General features: G+C 47.8%; 1 protein-coding gene across 1 annotated transcript; it reads left to right on the top strand.

Annotated features, from left to right (window-relative positions):
- The first annotated feature begins 1,624 nt into the window (after window positions 1-1,624).
- EDEM1 (ER degradation enhancing alpha-mannosidase like protein 1) lies at window positions 1,625-13,964 on the top strand. Its single transcript, XM_086470125.1, has 12 exons — window positions 1,625-2,055; window positions 2,174-2,246; window positions 5,223-5,326; window positions 6,171-6,342; window positions 7,467-7,650; window positions 8,175-8,349; window positions 8,923-9,043; window positions 9,527-9,697; window positions 10,295-10,368; window positions 11,365-11,461; window positions 12,175-12,360; window positions 13,245-13,964. Exons 1-12 carry the CDS (start codon window positions 1,625-1,627, stop codon window positions 13,332-13,334), a joined length of 1,878 nt encoding a protein of 625 aa, XP_086326251.1. The 3' UTR covers window positions 13,335-13,964.
- The last annotated feature ends 8,139 nt before the right edge of the window (window positions 13,965-22,103 follow it).

Raw genomic sequence — 22,103 nt, 5'->3', positions numbered from 1 at the left:
ATTTAAAGCTAAACTGGATTCTCACCAAGAGTCTCAGAGTGAAGTGAACTGGTAAGTTGCTTCAGTATAATTGTGCTAACTTGGGCTGTGAAAAGGTATTATTCCAGTCTTTTCAACAATGAGGAATGTTCCTCATTTTTTGGAGTCAATAAATGAATTCCCTCTTGGGTATCAACGATACTATTTCTGGTCTGTAAGGGGAGAAACATTAAAAAGATGCATAAACTACACAGATCGGGGAAAGGAACTGAGAGAACAACCTCAGGCTGCTGTTTGAACAGGCTAGAGGATTTTAAGAGGAGTCAGCATACAGGAGTCTTGATGGACCACCAAACTGTGATTTTTATTTTAATTTTTTTTTTTTTTTAGATTTATTTGTTCTACAGTTCCTGTTGCAATGAATAGAAATCACAGAGCAAAATCTGACTTTTGAAACAGTATAAAATACAAGCTGAAGACAAATCATTAATGTCTGGTGGTTTGTCTCTGCGTGGTAACAGTCTTAAAATATGTTTTTTCCCTGTGTGGGGGTTTTTCATGGTACTTCTATCGAAGGTCTTTGTAACAAATCACACGCTTTCTTGCTAAAAGGCTGCAGTGCTCCAGTGCACACCAGTCCTTAGTTCAGTGCCGAAGCAGCCATGCTTACAACCACAGCTACCAGTGATGCTGTTAAGGTTTCCGGGGTATCTCAGAGATACATGTCTCCTCTTCACCCCCCCCAGCTCTAGTCTCTTTACTGAATTCTCCATTCTTCGGACCGTCTTTGAGGGGTTTTGTTTTTACCAGTACCCCCCGGCTCTACTTCCACTTTCACATCTACACTTTGTGAGTGGCGTTTGTCAGCTGTTCTATTTGTGCTGCTTTCCGAAAGCTCCTGCTGCTGCCTTGCTCTCCCCCCGCGCCCCATCGAGCGCCAGCTCGCCATGTGCTTGGTGCTCCTGCGGCCCTGCCCGTTGCTCCCCTTTCCCTCTTGCTCTTCAGGCGGTTTGGGCTGTCGGTTCTGCCGGGGAGTGGCGGGGAGCCCAGCACCCCTCTCCCCCGCTTTCCTGGCCTAAGATCAGGGCATGGCTCCCTCCGGGGAGGAGGAAGGCTCGTCCTCCCCTCAACACCCTGGCCATGCCCTCATAGGGCCCGGGCTGCGCTAGCAGCAGGACGAACGGATGGTGACCTTTCCTTGAGTGTTGGTTATTTGCTTTCTTTTCCTTTTCCTTTTTAAAAAATCCCAATGTTTCTCATGCTTCACCTTATCAGGGGGTGCCCTCTGAGCCCGCGGGTGCCAGGCCCGGCCCAGGCCTCACCCCGCCGTCCTCCCCCTTCCACGTCCCGCCCCGGGGCTGCGCCACGACAGCCCCGGCCGCCCTCCGCCCCGGCCTTTTAAGGCTCGGCCCTTGAGTGGCGTCGCCGCACGCCCTATGACCGAAGGCCGGCCCCGCCTCTGGCTCGGCTCGGCCAATAGCAGCAAGGCGGGGCGGGCTTCCGTGCCGGCTGCGCTCCGTGTTTCCCTTCCGCTGTTAAAGGAGCCGCGTCGCGGAGCAGCGCGCTCGGCTCTGCCGTGCGGGCGGGGTGGGGGGGGGGGCAGCGGGCGTCCCCTTTAAACTATGCGCGCCGCGCGCGGGCGACCATGCAATGGCGGTCGCTGCTGCTGGGGCTGCTGCTGCTGAGGCTGGGGCTGCAGGCGCTGCTGGCGCTGCTGCCCGCGCTGGCTCCCGGCCTCTGCCTGCGCCGCCGCTTCGCCTTCCCCTTCCCGCCGCCACCGCTGCCGCCCGCCGGCCTCGGCCCGCCCGCCGCCGACCCCGGCTCCTCGCACTGGGGCTCGCTGTTGCGGCGGGGCGGCGGCGGCAAGGAGGGGGGGGCGGCGGCGGTGGCGGCGGGGGGCGATGAGTACGAGCGGCGGTATAGCGGCGCCTTCCCGCCGCAGCTGCGGGCCCGGCTGCGCGACGCCGCCCGCGGGATGTTCGTCTTCGGCTACGACAGCTACATGCAGCACGCCTTCCCCCGGGACGAGCTCGACCCGCTCCACTGCCGCGGCCGCGGCCCCGACCGCCACGACCCGTGAGTCGCCGGGCTGGGGAGGAGGAGGAGGAGGAGGAGGAAGGCGGGGGGGGGGGGGGGAGGGTGGCGGCCGGGCCCGGGCGCGGCAGGGCCTGACGCTCGGCTCTTCTTCTTCCAGCTCCAACCTCAACATCAACGACGTCCTGGGAAACTACTCGCTGACGCTCATCGACGCGCTGGACACGCTGGCGGTGAGTCCTCGGTGGCGGGGCCCCGGAGGGAGGGGGGTGGTGGGGGTCGGGGTGGGGGGGGGGTGGGGTGTCCTCCAGAGCCAGGCCCGGCCGTGGGGGGCTGGCCGCAGGGTCGCTGGTGGCGGCCCGGTGGGGATGAAGGCTTCGGGCCGTCCAAAGGCTCCCGAGGGGCTGCGTCGCCCCGTGGAGTTTAGTCGGGAGGGAATTTGGGGAGGTTCATGGCAGCAGCTGGAATGAACCGACCGAATTTTGCAAACTGGTTTAAAGTAGGAGCTGGGACGTGTTGTTAAAGAGTTGTTCTCCCGCTAACCAAACTCCGAAGGCAGTGCCTTAGCAGGACGTGGACGATGATGTCCGAAAGGCTGAAGTCAGCTCACGAGAGGCTTTGAGAGATGAGAAGCCCCAGACGCTCTGGAGTGCGCGGGGGTCTCGCTTGCTGCGTTCTCTTAGTCCGGCTCCGAGCAGCGAAACGGGCGCCTCTTGCCGTTCGCCGGGTGGTCTGTTCCCACCCCGGTGTGGGGAACCAGGAGTCAAAGCTTACTTTCGGGCCCAGAGCTTTGTTTCTGAGAGCTGTGAAACTGCAGGTCTCCGTTGCGGGATGGTTGGATGGAGGTAGGAGTGTGGTCATAAGCTGTCACTTCGATAGCAGGTAGCGTGCTGGAACGGACCTGGAAGGAAAGAGTTAAAAGGGAAAATAAGGATGTGGTACAGCGTTAGTTTACTCAACGTTCTCTTGAAGGTGGGTCTTGCCACGTTTATCTGCCCTGGGACTGAACAACGCTGATATTGTCCCTTGCGCTGAGGTTGAGCTTATAACCACAGTAGATCCAAGGTCTTGGATCGGTTCCATATTTAAAAAAATAAAAAAGCACTAGTGGAGCTGAAGAAGAGGGGTACTTGGTAGAGAAACTTGGTGTGAAGTTGGAGGAAGGCGGCAGGAGAAAGTTTCAGACTGGCGGGAGTTACTCCACTGTGTTTTCCAAGGACCTGCCGTGGGACCAGAGCTGATGAGTCTTTGGGTGTTAGTGTTGCTGATGCAAAAAGTGCAGAGCTGCCGGTAGGAATAGAGGTCAGCTCTTCAAATGAAGAGCGGGTGAGGTGACATTGTGAGGAACCAATTAAAATTGTAACGAACTTCAGCAGTGTGAAGTAAAAGGTCTAGCAGTTTGTAAGTGAGAGCTTATTAAATCTTCTCTTTCTGAGGGAGAAGGTGGTGCTGGGTGTATCCCAGCTAACAGCTGGATCACGAGGTAGCGGTGTTACGCAGACGGGGAAGGATAAGAGTACTTGGAGGTGTATCAGCAGAGATTTCCAGAAGAGAGAGAGGAAACTTTCGAGATCTTCCCCAAGGCTCAGGTGGGATCTGTTTTGGGATACTGCCATCCCTCCTGGTGTTCAGGAAGGGTGGATTTGAACTGGGATATGCATGGGTGGCTGAAAGATACGTCAGGAGCAGAGTTTGTCTCGTTCAAGACGACTGTAAGAGCTCTGGTTGTTTTGCTGGGCAGAGAGGGCCTGACCGACACATAAATCTGTATGAGGAGCAGTGAAACCAAGGAGGGGAAAACGCTGTAAAGCTGCTTCTCACCTGCTAAAATAGACAGTCACGTGCGTGTCTGATAAAACTTGAAGATCTTCAACGTGAGAAGTAGCTCATTGTTATGTTAGTAGTGTCAGTAGTGTGGGATCATGGAGAAGAGCCCCTTCCTTGAACTCCTCATGCGTATTTGGAGACCCCCGTAGGTTTCGTGGGTCTCATTTTTGCAGCCAGGGCAGATTCTTGGCCTTCTGGAGTGTCAGGGCTCGTGGGTGCACTGGCTCCACGGTGCGTTTCTCTCCTCTTGTGCAGAAGGTGGTGTGTGCAAGGCTGTGTGTGTGCTCCAGGTTATAAAATACTTCCCGTTGCTGCAGTGGAATTGCAGCTCTGTGGTGAGGAGGTCCCAGCTGTGTAACTGAACGTGGCAGTAAGTGACAGAACCGAAAGTAGGAAGTGAGGAAAAAGTTGGTTTTAACTGAGACAGCGGGTAGGGATCTGTGCTACATGGCTGATGGTGTGTTGGCTAAACAGTTGTCTTCCTGTCCTTCTTCACCAGTGCCTCAGTGTCCTCTCCGTGCCTTTTGGGGCAGTACATAACTTTTTTCTTTCTCAAATATGAAACTTGTGGTTCCTAGAGTCTCTTGTGTTTCAGGAGCTTCTGCATGGAGAAAGCCTGTTTTGCTCTTCATCTGCTCAGGCTAGCATGTGAATGCTTTCCCCCTAGGTCTGGGTGATGGAACGAGCAGGCTGGCTGGCACGTGGTGCTTTGGTGGTTAGAGAGCTGGGTGGGTTCCTGTACACCCAGCCTTATCGTGGAGTTATGCAATCATGCAGTCAGGAACCAACCACGCCGTGTTTTCCTTCCACATTCCTGCCCCCTTGAAGCTGGGGCTGGATTTACTCTCTCTCTGGATATAGCAGAGATCAGTTGCTGAGGTATGTCCTGAGGGAGCTCCTGGGCATGGCATGCAGTGTGGAATCAAAAGCCCAAAAGGCTGGACTCCCCGTGTCAAATAAATGTCAAATCAGACTTCATTGTCCTGCAAGTTGTGTTACCTTTTAAGCTAAACTTAACTCTTGAACTGATAGTTTAAGCAGTTTCAGCACTCAGTGTGCTAAGTCTTAAGAGTTTTTGGACTCCTGCTCTAAGAGATCACCTACAAGGTTGATGTTTGGGCTGGAAGTGCACAGATTAGTAAAATGGTCAAAAATATACCTTTGTGGCTGTCTCTGTTTTAACGTACTTTTTTTACAAATGCACTTTTATATGTCAGTAGGATGGGTAACTTTCTGGGAAGTCTCTTTAGCAGGAGCTTGCAGTACTCTGTTCTGTATCTAGCTAATATGACTGTTAGTCTGAAATGCGGACTTGCCGTTCTCTTCCCCCACCCTCTTCTGAAGCAACAGTTAGACAAAATAGCTTTGTTTTTGTGTAAAAGGTAATGGGAAACTCCTCAGAATTCCAGAAAGCAGTGAAGTTGGTGATTGACACGGTTTCATTTGATAAAGACTCAACGGTCCAAGTTTTTGAGGCAACAATCAGGTACGTCGCTGTTTCTGTCCTTAAAACAATAACAAGGTTAAAGACTTGGCGTGCGTGTGCAGGAGAACCAAAGTAAAATCCCTGATGAGGATGTCTTTGGTAGGCTTCGTTCTATGATTGTTCCTTGAGAAAGTTGGTTTTTAACTTTTTATGAAAATATTCCATCCTTTCGTAATTAAAACAATTTTAATGGGTCGCCTGGGACTTGAAGCAGTGATACAAGAGCAGTCCCCACTGCATTTGGTTTGCAGGCTGCTGCTGCTTTTCTGTTGTCGCTCTTGCAGCAGAGGCTCAGGTCTGTGCACAGCAAACAATCCTGCTGACAGGTTTTCCCAGTTTTGGTTTTCTTCCATGGACCCTCTGCTTGCTTTCACTTTCGTTTTAGATGAAAAACAGGCCTGTCTGTCTTGAAGATGAGTATAAGATACTACCTGATTTCAAATGCCTTCGTGTTCTGAATGAGTTAATTTCTGAATGTCTTAAAGTGATTTTTTTCATTTGGCTAGGCTTTAGTTTTTTTCTGAATACTAAGTTTGTGTAACAACCCTTACTGCCATGTGCAGGGGCGAGGAGGTCTTCACTCACGAATAGACTTGGTGTGTTGTAAGGAGCTCCTGGGTTAGGTTAATTTTGCAGAACTGGATTTTGGGAATACTGTGGGTGACAAGCAACGTGACTTTTAGGTATTTTCAGTACTGGTGGGGAGAAAAGCACATCTCCTTCTGTAGTGCCTGTAAGGTGCACAAAGTAATACTTCTGTTAAACGTGGTAGTGGTAAGGGTTTAGCTGAAGAGCTGGGTTCAGATCAGATTTAAAAACTGAAGATCTTTTCCTTTTCCCGTAGGGTTTTGGGAAGCCTGCTTTCTGCCCACATAATAATTACAGATACCAAACAGCCTTTTGGTGACATGACCATTAAGGATTATGACAACGAACTGTTGCACATGGCTCATGACCTAGCAGTGAGGCTACTTCCAGCCTTTGAGAACACCAAAACTGGAATTCCATACCCTCGGGTAAGCGAGCACACCAACACAGTGGGGAGATAGTCCAAAAGTAGTAATTTGCCTGTCCTACAGCTCGAGTTCTGTGCCCCATGCGTGCCTTCATGTGTGCACTTGGGGTGTTGAACCTGCTCGAACTTACGTTAAAGTGGCGTGGGGGGAACAGCGCTAGGTTATAGTGACACGGAGGATATAGAAGTTGCTCCTTGTGTCTAGTAAATGTTTTCTTTAGGCTGTTTTTTCACTCTGTGGATATTGTTCCCTACGGGTCAGTAGTCATTTTTTTTCCGTGCTGTTTGGCTGGAGCACGCCCTGCCCCGCACTTTCTTCCTACGTATCGTGCAGCAGCAAACAATGCTGTCATTAAGGTCACAAGAAATACTGTGAAGGCAAACAGCCTAGGAAAGGGACTTTATTGGGGACTGGGTACTAAGATAATTGCGATAAAGTAAAACTCAGCTGAAATATTTCCCATACTGGGCTTGGAATTGGTAATTTTCTTGAATACTGCTCTGTGAGTACTTAAGAATACTGCATCCTTGTCCTAAGCCCATGCAGTTTGCGAGGAGAAGGATGTCCGTTCTGGTGGAACAACTGTAAACGGTAAAGCTGATTAGCGCTTGCCTCACTGCTTTTCCTCCAGACCTGTCAGGCTATAGAAACATGAACTTTCATTTCTGTTCAGAATCTGGTTGAGGGTGGTGTAACTTCCCTTCAGCGTTTTGTTCCGTGGGGAAGCTGAGGAGCGTTGACTGAGGGAACTCTTGGTTTCACGAGCACTAAACGAGGGGAAGCGGCGATGGCATCGCCTTTGGAAGAACCTGAATGTTTAGTAGAAATGGTGAAAAAGTGGACTGCAATTTGGAAGGACTAGCCAGTGTAAGAGCAGCAAAATTAGGGTTGCTCACCTTGGGCATGATGTTGTACAGTTGGAAGGTGAGTTTCAGGAATTCTTCAGGAACGCTTTTTGACCACGCGGTGACGTGCTGGATTTCCAGCTGTACCCATTGCACACTACATCCTGCAAAAAGTAATAAAAAGGCTTTCTAATAAATACCAGAGTGCAGAGGAGAGCAGAGCTGTGTGAGGTGCAGCCTGCCTTCCTGCTGTTAGCCCTCCCTCTCCCTGCCTCACAGGTCAATCTGAAGAAGGGGGTGCCTCCCGACAGCAACAACGAAACCTGTACTGCCGGAGCTGGGTCCTTGCTGGTGGAGTTTGGTATCCTTAGCCGGCTGCTTGGCGACTCCACCTTTGAATGGGTGGCCAGGAGAGCTGTCAAAGCACTCTGGAGTCTCAGGAGCAATAACACCGGACTGCTAGGTAACCTCCTCCGCGGTGATGCTGCGCTGACTGGCTCCACGTTTTCACCTCCCTCGGTCTCCGGTGGCAGAATGCCATCGTGCTGCACGTTTCTTTCACGTACCGTAAACTTTGTCGATCTGCTTCCTCCGTAGCTGTTAAGTCGTGCTCTCCTTGTGTGCTCGTGGTTTGTGTTGACCGAAGGGCACTTTGTAGTTTTGTAAGAAAAACGGAGTATCTGAGCGACTTCTTAAGGCGCAGGTTTCAAAATTTTCCATGAGACTGGGAAATGAAACTGAAGTTCTTGCATTTGTGTCCCCATTAGTATAATTTAGATTGGCAGATGACTAAAAGTACTTAAAACAGCTGCATGAGTGTGCTAGTTCCTAGGATAAATGCGCTGTAGCACTTTATTTGGATAGTAATCCTCAGTCATGCCACCTTAAGACTTTTTGAAGATGTGGTATTTCTAAGTTCTGGTTCTTGGTTGTTTTTCTCTGAAGTACTTGGCAACTTGAGACTGAACTTCTTCTCTGTCCTGAAAGGAAATGTTGTGAATATTCAAACTGGCCATTGGGTTGGAAAGCAAAGCGGCTTGGGAGCAGGGTTGGATTCATTCTATGAGTACCTTCTGAAGTCTTACATCCTCTTCGGAGAAAAGGAAGACTTGGAGATGTTCAATGATGCTTATCAGAACATTCAGAACCACTTAAGAAGAGGGTATGTTGTTTCATACGAGTATCAATTCCTTAAGCAATGAGTACCCCAGCAAGACAGGAGAGATTGTATGTTGTTTTGTGTCGTGGTTGAGAAAATCTGTGTTCCCTTTTTTTTCTTTAAAAACCAGAATCTTATTTCTGAGGTAGTCACAGTGGAAATAGATTTTAACGTTCCCTTCACCACTTAATCAACTGATCTGGGTAGCGTTGTTGGTGTAAAGAAGCTACACTGGTGACTGTCCAAGTTAACAAATGTTAGGCTGAGAGAAGGCTGTAGAACGGCAAAGGAAATTCATTAAATTGGCTGGTTTAGTACTTCTCAAGGCCTGATCTTACCTAGCGTGACTGTTTTGGTAGAGATTCTGCTGACCTGACTTTAGAGTAGGATGTACATACCCTTATGGATTAATTCTTCTGAGCGCATGACTGATATTTGTGTCTTCTCAAAATGTCTTTGAGCCTAGCACAGATCTGTGGCTCGTTCTCTTTGCTGGCAGCAGTGCTGTGAAAGGAAACGTGCATTGTGTTCTTCTAAAACAGCGCCTGTTTACACATGCTTGTTGTTACTCGGCAGTCGAGAAGCTTGCAACGAAGGTGAAGGTGACCCTCCTTTGTACGTTAACGTGAACATGTTCACGGGACAGCTGATGAACACGTGGATTGACTCTTTGCAAGCCTTTTTTCCTGGACTACAGGTAAACTTCAAGCCTTTTTTCCTGGACTACGGGTAAACTTTCGTTCTGCTAAGGACTGAAGGACGCAGTAGAGGAGTGTTGGGAAAGCTCGTTCTGATCTGAGGCTGCGAGTGAGTGTAAGCATCTCTTCTGAGATTAGCTTTGACCTCTGGGTTTACCTCTGGCTGCTCTGCTGAGAGAGTCTTAGGGCAGTTCAGCTTCTGCATCAGCATAACAACATTGGAAGGCCTGGCCTGCTCGCTGTTAGGTTTGAGACCCTTCTTAACTTTTCTCATTTGACCTCAGCATTTGGTTGCCACGCTGTGAGGCAGAGCTCCACTAAAGCTGTTAGCGTGAGGGATTTAATAATACATTGGGGGTTTTCTTTCGCCTTGCCTTGTGAAGGGGCTGTTTTATTGTATGGCGTGTTCTTAGGCAGAGCAGAAGGCGATTTGCCAGCTTGAGGTGTTGAGTGTGGGTGTTCACGGCTGTTGTTACGCCCAGGTGCTGATCGGAGATGTGGAAGATGCTATTTGTCTCCATGCTTTTTATTATGCCATATGGAAACGATACGGAGCTCTCCCCGAAAGGTACAACTGGCAACTGCAGGCCCCGGATGTTCCCTTTTATCCGCTGAGGCCAGAGCTGGTGGAATCCACGTATCTTCTTTATCAGGTACTTGACTTTTCGCAGCTTGCAGCTCGTGGTTTGGCAAAAATGGTTTCGTTCAGGAAGTCGTTTTTTCTGCCCCTAACCTCTGGCCAGTGAAAATTCGGTGCCCCTGGGCCTGCCTGTTCTTACACGGGGGTGGCTCTTTAGGCACTAGATTGTTAGGCAGTGTAGTTTGCTTAAAAAATAGCCTTTTATACAAGACAGGCAAAAATGAGACTAAACAACCTTTTAAAAAAAATAGCTGGCAGATTTTTACAAGGTAGAGACTTGTAACTTCTTGATAGAAACTGTTGAAGTGAACGTAATAGCTTTCCTTGCTATCTTGTCTGGGCACAATCTCCAACTGCCAGAAGACAGAGTAAACTAAAATAACTTACTGGCTGCAAGAAAGCTATCAGAAAGCTTGAATTTACTACAAGTTTTATTAGGATTTGCACTAAAGGAAACGTGAGAAGCTTGCACAGCGTAGTCCCAAGTCATGTTCCTATAAAGAGAAGTTTACTGTAATACATGAGAATCTGATGCTACTAGGCCTTTGTTGTAAGTGGTGTAAGATTTCGAAATTGCTGACTCTAACTCCTGTCTGTCTTCCTTGTTTAGGCCACAAAGAACCCATTTTACCTTCATGTGGGAATGGATATTCTGCAGAGCTTGGAAAAATACACAAAAGCAAAGTCAGTCTTCAATGTTCTTTGCCTTCTCTCACTGCTATGTACCTGTATTTTATGGTATAAATATTATATAGAATCCAATCTGCCAAATGCGGGTAAACCAGGAAACCCAGCCCTCCATGAAAGCCACAAGTGATGACTTATTGAGCAATTATTTCTTTATCTGAAAATGAAATTATAGTCTGGTGGCAACTTTACACCTTCAGAATTTTACACCTGCCTTTCAGAATGCATTGTTGGTGATCAGTTGCTAAATACTGGTAAAATTAGTAGGTGGTTTTATTGTGGTTTTTTTCCTATGGATCCTGCAAGAATATTTCTAACCTCGTGGGCCCGTGGTATTTAACTGAACTGGAGGGATGGCCTTTCAGATAGATGCTGTTGCAGATCCGCTGTCATCTCAAGACAGTGACAGTGAATCCTGACTGTAACACTCAGTACCTGTTTTTGCACGATTCAGAGGGGGAAGGTAGTGAATTTTTATTCAACTGTTGGTATTTACTGATTTTGTAGACAAGTCTGTTGTAACCACAGGGCAGTATAAAACAGTGCCATTCTGCAGTTCAGTGGGACTCAGCTGCTGTGTGGGGCGCTGACTGAAGAAACTACAAGTGCTCGGTGTGCCAGCTTGCAGCTTCATCCCTTGTTAAGTGTTGGTGGGAGGGAAGAGCAGGTAGCTTGGGAAGAAACCTTTGCACGAGACCAGGCTTCCAGACCTGGGTTTCTCCGTGCTCAGGATGGGGAGATGACCTGTTCTGTGCGCGGTGCCTCGAGTGTATCTTGCTTCTCTGAGGGACTCTTAATAAATCTGCGCGATGGAACAGATGAACCGTCGGGTCAGTGGTTGCAGTCTCATCAGAATACCAGTGCTTACTTGCAAAAGGGACCTGTTTCATTTTAACCTCACCCCCAGTTTCAGTGGGAATGGTCTGAAGTGAAGGAGTATGTAGGGAGCGCTTCGAGATCGGACTGCGTGGGAACTAACCTTAAATCTTGCAGGTGTGGCTACGCCACGTTACACCACGTTGTAGAGAAGACAAAGGAAGATCGGATGGAGAGCTTCTTTCTCAGTGAAACATGTAAATATTTGTACCTGGTATGTACCTGTTCTTCATTTCAAAGCTGGTCTCTTGCACGCGCTGTGCACGCCCATGGCACAGGGAGGAGGCAGGACGTTATTTGCTAGAAGCTGCTGGGCTCCGGGGAAGAGAGGGATTTAGATATCGGAGCTGCTTCTTTCTTTGACCCTACCCTAGTCTTGGAGGTTTGGGCAGCTGCTGGCTGGAGAGCTGGCAGCTCTTTCGCAGGGGAGCTGGAAAGGAGCAGGAGCAAGACTGAAGGGAGCTGCTGCTCAGCTCTGAGCTGAGTTACTGCCTGTAGCCTTGCAGCAGCCTCTGGTTTCTCCCTATCATCAGGCTTTGGCAGTCACAGGAGAATGCCTGTGAGGCAACACTGCTTAAGCTGCTGTTCTCAATCTCCTTTAGTGCAGAAAAACAAATAAATCTGTGACTGAAGGGAAACAGAGGATGCCAGCCTAGAAACGCCTGCGTGGTGCAGCTTAGAAAAATAAGGGCAGTTTGTGTGAGAAGTTCTTCCTTTGGCTCTTCCCTTTTAGCTGCTGAAATAAACCCCTTGCATTAAAACTGTTTGTTTCCATTTGCTCTAACAGCAGCTACCCATTTAGCACTAAAAGGTGCGCTTTTTGTGTGACCCTTCAGTTGCCCGGGAACGTGCTCTTTAACTTCCTGCTGGTGGGACAGGGAGAGAGTTGCACACAGACTACAGCTGTCTCTCCCATCTCTTGTTTAGTTGTTTGACGAAGAGAATCCACTGCATAAATCTGGAAATAAGTACATGTTTACTACTGAGGGGCACATTGTGTCTGTGGATGAGCGTTTTCGTCACTCGCTGTGGCAAGACATCCTCTCTGGAGAAGAGGACAGCGCAGAAAAAGTTAAACCTAACGATTTAAAGGCAGTCAACTTCAGCTCTAACGTAAGGAATACAAGGACTGTGTGTGGTTGTGTTGTTGGAGAAGGGGTGTGTGTTGACCTGGGTTAGGCAGTAGAAAAAGATCCGTTTGGAAATGTCACTTTAGAGCTCTGCAGTGTTTCCTTTATAAATATCAAATATCTGAAAAGCTCCCGTGTAAAAACCACTTTTAGTAGTGGAATGACTGGATTAGGGTAAAGTAGGAGCGGTTATGTTGAAGGCGAGACCTGTCGTCTTTTAAGTGTTTTGCAGCAATTAGTTTGTTAATTTATTTCCAGTTTTTTTCCCTTCCCTTTTTCTTTGCCCTTAGAGTTTTCCAGTGTTGCTGTGATGGGGAAAGAGAAAAGCAGAGGGTCATTTAAACAAAGCTTTTTTTCTTTTTCTTTCCCTCAGCATGGTTTTGAGGCATGTAAAGGTGACCTTGCTTAGCTCGGCAGCAGCTGAGTACAGAGCTGTGGATCCGGTGCCTATCCCCAACCGAAACAGACCTGTTTTCAGTACAGAATGATTTTTTAAAATCTCTGCTAGTGGGTTCTAGCATGGTTCCTTTCCTCCTCCTGCCCCCAGTCCTCCAGAAAAAGAGCATTATTTTAAACATTCACAGTTGTCATAGTGAAGGAAGTCTCAGTTGAATAACAAGCCGCAGTAGTTTGGCGTGTGTTTGGAAGTTTGCAGCCTGCTCTGAGGAAGCACTTGCTGTTCATTTGTGTGGTTTGTGCTGTGGGTTTGCAAAGAGTGTGGGAAAGTTGGGACCAGAAGTGCTACTGGGTACGGTTTTCTGTACTGGGAGGAAATCTATGGTTACTGCTGCTGAAACCATTACAGAGGGTGTGGGATGGACTGGTTTTGTGTTTGAGTTCTTAAAAATACTCTCCTCTTGTTCACAGTGTAACAGAGTTCCTGACGAGAGGAGATACTTACTGCCACTGAAGAGTAACTACATGAGACAGATTGACCGAATGGTGGGCTTGATCTGAGTGGTTCTTCAGAGGAACTCTTACCGTGCGGCAGGAGGAGCACGGGGTTCGGCTGCAGCCGTTCCTCTCCTCTTCAGCGGCACCTGCAGACGCCGAGTCACTTGGGTATCCCCCGTGCTTGTTAGTTTTCAGTGGTGGACATGAAGGGAGATGAAGTTCTCTTCCGAGTTCAGTCTTCTGAACTGTGGTGACTTCACGCGCCACCTGAATAGAGCTTTCTTGTTTTAAGACTTCCTATGAAAAATGGTGTTGCGAATGAAGGCTGAATATACTTACAGAAGAGACAATTGGCACGTGCTGCTTAGCTACCTCTCTGTAGCTGTATTACAAATGTCCCTTTAGGAAAGGGTCTAGTATTTCATTTGAAATGATCTTGGGATTGGGGAAGGAATGGGAAAGTGCAATTGCTCACGCCAAGTTTAATCATGGAATTGTTCTGCCTAGCAATACACAACCTTAAGTGCTACTCAGGTAGGAACCCACTGGTAATGGGTTTTGCTGAAACAAACCCGCTCTATCTAGAATAGTACCTTGAAAAGATAACTCCTGATCGTGTCAAAAGCTACCAGTATAGTCGTGATATCCCTCAGATACGCTGTTGTATAGAATTGCACAGCCACAAGAGCCTATAGCTACAGGAACCAGTAACAAAACCAATCAGGTGCCTTTTTTTGGAAGGGAATGGCGGGGAGAGAAGGGGAAATTGCAAAGCCACTCCGCTTTCCAAGCAGCTGACTTGATACAGTTTAGCTGAGCAGAAGTTCCAAAAGTTCTGTTGTTTGCCATGTATCTAGTGCCTTTTCAGGAGAGATGCTGCTAAAAACCGGTATAACAGTATACAAAGAACAAACTATTTCACATTCCTGACAGCATTACTGTGTTAGTGCCTTAAGTTTTCTTCGCTAGCAGGAGAAACTGAGCTTGCTTGGGAAGATGGATAAAGTATTTCTGACTAGCTGGTTACAAAATAGGGTGGATCCCAAAGTAACTTAAGAAGAAACTCGCCTAAGAGATGCCTTCTCTTTTTTTAAGATACTGGAAGAATATCAGCTTTTGTGCTCATCCCAAAGAGTATTTCGGGGCTGGATTTATTCTCTGTGTCAGTTGGTAAAGGGGCTGCCTCTGCAGCACCCCGGGGGTGGAGTTCGGAAGGGGTCTGAGCCTGCGGCCTGCCGGCTTCCCTCTGCCACGAGACGCTCTGGTGCCTGCCACCGAGTCAGGGTTGTGGCTGCAGCAGCTGCTGTACTGTACCTGCTCTGTGCCTTCTGGTTCCCCTGAGGGATGGTGGGAACCTGCTGTTGCTTCATCCCACCGTCTTGAGGTGCAGCTCAGGTGTGTGGGAGGAATAACTCTATGAACTTTCAGGAAGAAAGCTGTTAAATCCAGGCAGGGCTGTGGAGGGATGAAAACAAATTGAGGCCAAAAGAACTTATTCTGAATATAACAGTGGCTTTTTATTTTAGTGGCTCCCTGTTGCTTATGTGCTTTTTACTTTTGACTGCAGTTGAAGTAGTTGAATGATACCGTTGGGTTAATTGTTTTTAAATTAAGGCTTAAACGTAAGGGCGAACTTGATCTGCTGTATTTTCACCTTCTTACAACAACATCGGTTTTCATAAACCATATGTTGCAACATAAAACATTTCTAATAAATATGAAGTTAGTGCTGAAGAGGTTATTGTTTGAATCTTTTAGTATACAGGTGCATCTCAGGGACTTTGTTGTAGAGTCTTCTGTTCCATGATAGTTGGATCTTGTATTCAGGCAAAAAAAATTAATCCTGTCTTCTTAAGTCTTACTGCGAGTGTTTTGAGGAGGGAGAGGGAGTTATGTTAAGACTTCCCAAAACATTGCGATAGAACCGGTTGCGTTGATATGTGGGGCAGCTGGCAATTCCAACCCCTGTAGAACTGGCTTTGCAAACCTGTTGCTGGAATGCCTGGGTTGCCTGTTTTTGCTGCACAACGTAAATTCGAGGCGTTACGATCCGAGGAGGTACGGGCAGAGGTGCAGGGGGCAGCTTCGTAACCCGGGCCTGCAGGGGTGCTTCGGTCTGCAGCAGGAGGGCGCGTGAAGGGAGCGCGTTCCGCTGACGGAGGCGGGCAGGAGGCCAAACCGCCTGGGCTTCCCCCAGCGCCGCTGCTGGGGCAGATCCTCCTGCTGCAGCTCTGGAGCGAGAAGCCCCCGGTAGCGCGGGAGCCCAACGCAGCGTTCCCCAACGGGCCGTTGGGAAGCCCGGACGGGCGTTGCCTGAGGTCTGTTGGTGGCTGCGTCTGGTGGTGACCCTTCCCCTTCCCCAACCTGCAGTGGAGCTCTCCGAATGTGTGGGATGCACCTCGCGGTCGCCTCGCGGTGTTTGGTGCCGTTGGAAGCACCTGAGCGCCCCGCTGGGGGCTCCAGCCCGCTGTGACGCTCTGAAATCCATTACAGAGTTTTCCTTGGGGAATTACGTGACTGGAAGGAAGTTGCGCCCCCGTTCTGCCCCTGTGCTTTCCCCTCTTGTGCAGTGCCAGGAACAGGAGCGAGAGGTGGCTGTGGAATGGGAGCGGGATGGGCAGGTAGCACAACCTTTCCGCCCTTAGGGACTCCGACCGTTCCTTACGGTGCCAAATAGCGTATGGTCAGCTGCTGGTTGGACACGGCGTTGGAATTCGTGCTGCCAAGGTGATCTGAGAGCCATCTTAGCATGGGAATGGGTTTTGTCTGCGAGGAGACTGGTGCTGACTGCGAGGTAAAAGGCTTTGTATGCTTTAAGGAGCCAAATTTTCTTCCTCTTTGTTTTAAAAATGCTTTGATACGTTTTTTACTCTGTAACGACAGGGCACATGTTATGCACTAAAATGAAAACTTTTGTATAAAGTCAATGATATCAAAATGAAACGATAACACTGCTGGAATAACTTGCTGAAACAGACTTTTGTATTTCTTGGTATAATGTGCAATACCAGTTTTTCCTGATTAAAAATGCAATGTATGCTTAATTGTTGTTTTTCCATGAAGTATTTAATTGAGGATGGGAAATTTTTAGGAGGACCAAATGCTCTTTCATGAAATGTCCTAAACTTTCGAAACTGAGCTTAAATTTTACAAATCTGCATTAAAAAATGGTGTATTTGACCACTTTTATGTGTGTAGTTCTTGCGAGGCCGTCGTACAGCCTGCGCGCGATCTCCCAAACGCAGGGAAAAGGTGAATTTGAGTTTTCACACCTGATCTTTGCCATCCACCAGGCAGGAAAACTCCAGCAGTTGAGGGTGACCTGGGAGTAGGGGTGAGTAAAGGAAAACCCGTCTGAAGTCCGTGTTCAAGCAGGTTTGCGGCTCTCCTTCCAGTTCTCGGTGACTTGGCCAGTCTGAAGAGCTCCAGACCTCCCATTTCAGTAAAATCCACCATCAGTTCTCTAGTGCTGTCGTAGGTGTCTGTGGCAGTCTCGGATGTGGAGGGCGTAGCCCGGCTGTGGGCCACAAATTGGGGAGGCTGGGAATTCCCTTTTTTTATGAGCCAGCCTTAGTCATGAACTGTAGCTGCTGAGAGCATTGCTGTTACAGCAAATACCCCATAACTCCAGCGTACCGCTGGGTGTTTTAGGGAGGAAGGAACCTGCCTCAGCCACAACTGTGACAGTTTTTTGTCTCCAAGGATCACTTGGCTCTGTCTTTACCTTAGACGTAGTTAGCTCGGGAACGCCTAGTTGAGGTGTGCAAGAAATAGCTTTTGTTTTTCCTGGGGGAAATGAGACTTCTCACCCATATCCTTGCAGTAACACACATTTGTTAATGGTTTGGAGAAGGGATTACTCTGGTGAGAGCTTTCTTGCCAACTTCCATCTGCCTTGGTTACCAGCCATGAGGTGCCTTCTTGTGTATGCTGGATTTTCATCTGGTTAGAACACGGGATGGCTCCCTGCTGCAGGAAAACAGAAAACCCCATCCCACCTCCAAAACAAAACTCGTCTCTCTCTCCCTCTGTCCACCTTTCATTTTCCCTGCGTAATGATTTTGGGGGGCAGCCTGCGCTGAAAGCAGTGGTTTGATGTGGAATGAAGAAGTGAGGGGTGGTGGCATCAAGCTGTTGGCCTCGCGAGCAGGCAGCTGAGTCTGAGTAAGTACCGGTACCTGCCCGCTGGTGTTCCCTAGTACCACTTTCTCCACGAAGACCCTAGTGCAGGTGGGAATTCTGCACCGAGAACCTTGCTGGGCTCCTCCCAGTCTGTGCATAACTACCCTGGGAAACAGCTCATGCCATGTTAAAAACCAGGAATGTGGAAACAAACTAACTGACCATCACTTGGATTCTTTTTTTTTTTTCCTTTTTTTCTGGTTGATTTGTTTTCTCTTTGATCGACCTTGTCTCTTCTGTTCTCTTCTGGTTTGTAGTCCCTGTTCAAAGGCCACTGAAGCTGACAGGACATTTTCTGTTGTCTTGATCAAACTCCAAGTTACAAGGAAGCATCTGTTGAACATTAGTGACTGGATTTTTGCAATATTTCTAAATTCCTCTGGATTTTGGAGTGATGAGATTTTTTTACTCATGTAATGCTACTTTCAGACTTCAAAGAGTCGATTTTGAAGTAAGCGTAAGTGGGCTGAAATCCTGATTTTGGGGAAAGAACCCGAGCTCTTAACGTTTTCACTGTGGTTGCACATTTACTAGCGGTGTCACTGCCCTGAGCAGCTATTTGCTCTTTCCTTATCTTGTCTCCTTTCCTTATCAGCTGTCGGAAAGTTGTTTGGCCAATGTTACAGCTCTGAAGTGGGACAGTGTGTTGTGACTGTAGAAAATCACCTCAGAAAAGCCACTGTTCCCGTTCTCTGTTTTCGGGCAGATTTGAGTACAGGAAGATGGGCTGTGATCAAAGATCTAAAGTCCCAGAATTTGTGTGAGAACTCATTTTTTAGGGAAGAATGCATCAGGCTAACCTAGTATGACAGCAAAAGTGAAGTGACTTCTGGAGCTGTGGACGAAGGTTCCCGTGCGTTTGGTGGCAGCGCTGTAGATCTGATCTGCTTCCACCAGAGACCACTCTTGTGCCACCGTTTGGAGATTTCTGTTGTACAGCAGGAGGACAACAGTGATATCTTGGAGCGTTGGAAAACGTAGTTTCATAGCTTTGTGGAGCCCTGGTTCTCCTTTGGGGGGAGCTGCAAAACGTTAAGGAAAGAGGAGTGTGAAAGGCAAAGCTGTGCTGTGTTGCCAGCGGCCCAGCCGCACCGCTCCCTCGCTGTGCTTCTCCCCACTGCTGCTGGAAAATCATCTCTTCTGGTTCCTGGAGACCTTTTACCCTTGTCCTTGCTTGAAACTTCTTTGAGAGATGAATTTTGTTTCGCTGACCGCCACTCTTACCGTTTATCCACCAAAGAGATCAGTAAGCGTTTGCTGAAAGCTGCTTTGTACGAATTTTGCCTTGTTTGTCCCTCACTTCGCTTCTGCTGATGAGGCAGGCATTTGATTGGAAAGATTATGTTGAAAAGCATCTTTTTTTTTTTTTTCTCTCCTAAAGCAAATGCAATTTCTGTTGCCTTAAATTTTGAGTGGCTATTGAAGCTGACAGCTTGGGAGAGCTGCTGTAGCCTCCCTGTTAGCCCAACTCGGCATCCCAGTGACGAGAGCAGGCTGCTCACGTTTTCCAGGGCGAGGAGGCAAGTTTGAGTCTTAAAACAGTCACTCCAGCGAGTTCTGTAAAGTCATTTTCCTTATTTAGGTAGTGCTAATAAGGATGAAAAAGGTACCTGTACGTTCCAGCCCGTAAGTGCGGAAGATGCTCTGACCTCCTGCGAGCTGTGCCCGGCACAGGCAGGAACGACGGACCCGGGGTAGGAGCTGCCGTGGCGGCTGGTGAACTGGGAGAGCTGGGAGCAGCCACGGTCCGTGCTTTTTGATCAGGTGCGGGTTTACTGGGTCGGGGAAGGAGCACGGTAGTCCGGTCTCCACGAGGAGCGGTTGGTGTGGCTGGGAGCGCCCCAGCACCCGGAGATGCCCCTTGGCCAACCTCTCCGGGCCGGGGGTCGCTGGGCGTTTTCAGAGGCAGGTCACAAAACGCGGCGGCGTTTACGCGCTCGGGGCAGGTGCTCTGAAAACGTGGAACACCAGATTAGAAAAATGAAAAGAAAAAAGAAAGATTTTAGTTTATTAATATTTTTGAATAACTGAAATTACTCGCCCTGAAAGGCTCAGAGGCTTTCACAACAATGACAATCTGCATATTATTAATTTTTTTATAATGTTCATTTGGTGGAATAAGTAATTCTTAACATTAATAGCTCTTGAAAAGTACCATGAATCAATTATCTTCATCACGTAATGGTAGCGCTAGCAATATGGCATTCTATGGTTTCGTCAAGGAGCTGCGTTTCATTAACTTCAGATGAAATACAAAACTCTGTTTTGAAAAAATACTGCTTTTTCCTCCTCTTTTGCAGAGGAGATTGATTTTTAAAGCAGCCTTCAGGAGGAAAAATTAACTCTAAAAGGAGGTTTTAAATAAGCATTTTTAATAGAACAAATATCCTCTTGCTCTCGGATGCGGCTTAATGAAAAAACAAATTATGCAGTAGCTACAGATGACTTTTTTTTTTTTTTTTTTGCAGATGTCTACTCCTCCTTCCCTCTTCCTTCCATACCCGCAGCTCGGTGCAGCGCTGATGCGCCCCAGCAGAGCCTGGATCTGCGCTTTATGCACATCAACAGGCTTTTTGCTATTTTAATGTGCTGTCATTAAGCAGGATGGTACTTTGTGGAGTGCAATAATTATTCCATAATTCAGTGAAAGAAAAATCAAATCCAAAAGAGTTGGGACTGATTTTATTTCCTAGCAGTGTTTTTCTTTCTGTTTTTTAAATTATTTTTTGCTTTTTTGCCTTTTTTTTCTTTTTTCCTTTTCCTTCTTTTTTTCCTTTTCCTTTTTCTATTTTTCTTTTTTCTTTTTCTATTTTTCTTTTTTCCTTTTTTCCTCCTTTTTTCTTTTTTCCCTTTTTTCCTTCCTTTTTTCTTTTTTCCCCTTTTTTCCTCCTTTTTTCTTTTTTCCCCTTTTTTCCTCCTTTTTTCTTTTTTCCCCTTTTTTCCTCCTTTTTTTCTTTTTTCCCCTTTTTTCCTCCTTTTTTTCTTTTTTCCCCTTTTTTCCTCCTTTTTTTCTTTTTTCCCCTTTTTTCCTCCTTTTTTTCTTTTTTCCCCTTTTTTCCTCCTTTTTTTCTTTTTTCCCCTTTTTTCCTCCTTTTTTTTCTTTTTTCTTTTTTTTTTCTCTTTTTTTCCTGAAGTCACAGCATCTGGCGCTGGCTAAAAATGTGCGATAAGGAGAAAGAAAGGAGGTCTGGTGTTAATTTTGAGATGCATTGAAGTGCAGGCAGTTTGTGTATGAATGGAGGTCCCAGTGATTTGGAAAAAAAATGCAGAGTCCCCTGTGTTGCAGGACGGTCTTGGTTTATCCTTGGCTGCCTTCATCCCGAGAGCATGCTTGCACCGAGACGTAGCACCCAGGGGCGAAGCAAGGATGAGACCGTGGAAAGGGGTTTAAGATGCTCCATTTAAAACTTGAGAAATGAAAACACTATTAAAAATGTATTATTCATAATGTGAAAAATGTAGCCTTTCGCTTCTGCTGACACACAATTATTAGATCTGGAGGGCTGCTGCGCCTGAGTGTGTTTTGCTACTGACACCACACAAACGAGCCGCGGTGCTTTTTGAACCGGGGAGAGGGTTTAGTAGCGAGAGCGAAGGTAAAGAACAACAAACAGACCCTGTCTGTTAGTGTGCACCAGCCCTCAAAATACACAGGAGCGATTCCACGGGCGCCCTGTGCTGCCACGCGGTCCTGGCCATCCCGAACCGAGTGCATATTTGTATTTATTGGGTGGTTGCCCGCTCGTTGGCAAAACGGGCGAATGGCTTTTGGAGGGTCGATCCATCGGGATGCGAGGGCGAACCGGGTGAGGGGTGGTGGTGCTGCCCGTCTGCCGGCCTGTGGGCCCTGCTCCCCTGCTGATAGCGGGCGCCCTGGAGACTCTCAAACAGCGAAACTCTGCAGTTTGGCTTCTGTCGGCCGGGCTGGCCGCGTTCACCCGCTGCGGGTGATGCTAGACCTGCGCGCAGTGGCAGGGGTGTGATGTCACACGTGTGTCACCTCCCAGCTTCCCCCAAGCCACGTTTTGGGGAAGAAAAAAGGTGCTCAGCCCATCCTTTACCTTTATTTTTCAGGGTTTTCTCTAGCTTAACACCGGAGAGATTTCTCTTCAGCGGGTGAGGAATGTTCCAGTCTGGTGATTAATTAGTATTGCTATTAATACAAGGTGTGATTCCATTAGATTAATCTATCTTACTGGTCAGGCTTTAATTAATTAGGTAATAAAAGCAGCCCTAAAAAAAGAGTCTTGAATGCTGGTTAATGAAACCCATGGATCTACTTATTAAGAATTAAAGCCTTCCTCCCTCTAATATTTTTCTGCATTATTAAACCCTACTCAGTTTCTTTGTATGGTTTGTCCCATCAATAATGAGAGTCTTATTTCTGAATTGCTTTGTGTGAGCCAAGAAATCTAATATTATCTAATTAGGGACACCTCTTCCTGCATAATAAATACAGGAGCAGCAAAATCAATTTGTTCCAGGCTTTTGTATTACTATTAAAAAAAAAAAAATCCAGTCTGATACACTGTGTACCAGGAAAAAAAAAAAACTCTTTTCTGTAGTTGAAGAGCTGGTCCAGTGCTTGGGGCCAGGCAGCCTGGCTTGGGGCAGCTGGAGGCTCCGGGGGGACAGCACCTGCCTCCATCC

Source organism: Leptosomus discolor, chromosome 9 (assembly GCF_034619465.1).
Source record: "Leptosomus discolor isolate bLepDis1 chromosome 9, bLepDis1.hap2, whole genome shotgun sequence".
NCBI lineage: Eukaryota > Metazoa > Chordata > Aves > Leptosomiformes > Leptosomidae > Leptosomus > Leptosomus discolor.
Note: the sequence above shows the minus strand (reverse complement) of the source record. Positions and strands in the feature narration are given on the sequence as shown.

Bases quoted from the DNA above. Each gene is read 5' to 3' on its own strand.
- EDEM1 (XM_086470125.1), top strand. From the start codon at position 1,625: ATGCAATGGCGGTCGCTGCTGCTGGGGCTGCTGCTGCTGAGGCTGGGG. The intron at 2,056-2,173 runs GTGAGTCGCCGG...TTCTTCTTCCAG, and splicing joins GGCCCCGACCGCCACGACCC to CTCCAACCTCAACATCAACG. The intron at 8,350-8,922 runs GTATGTTGTTTC...GTTACTCGGCAG, and splicing joins CAGAACCACTTAAGAAGAGG to TCGAGAAGCTTGCAACGAAG.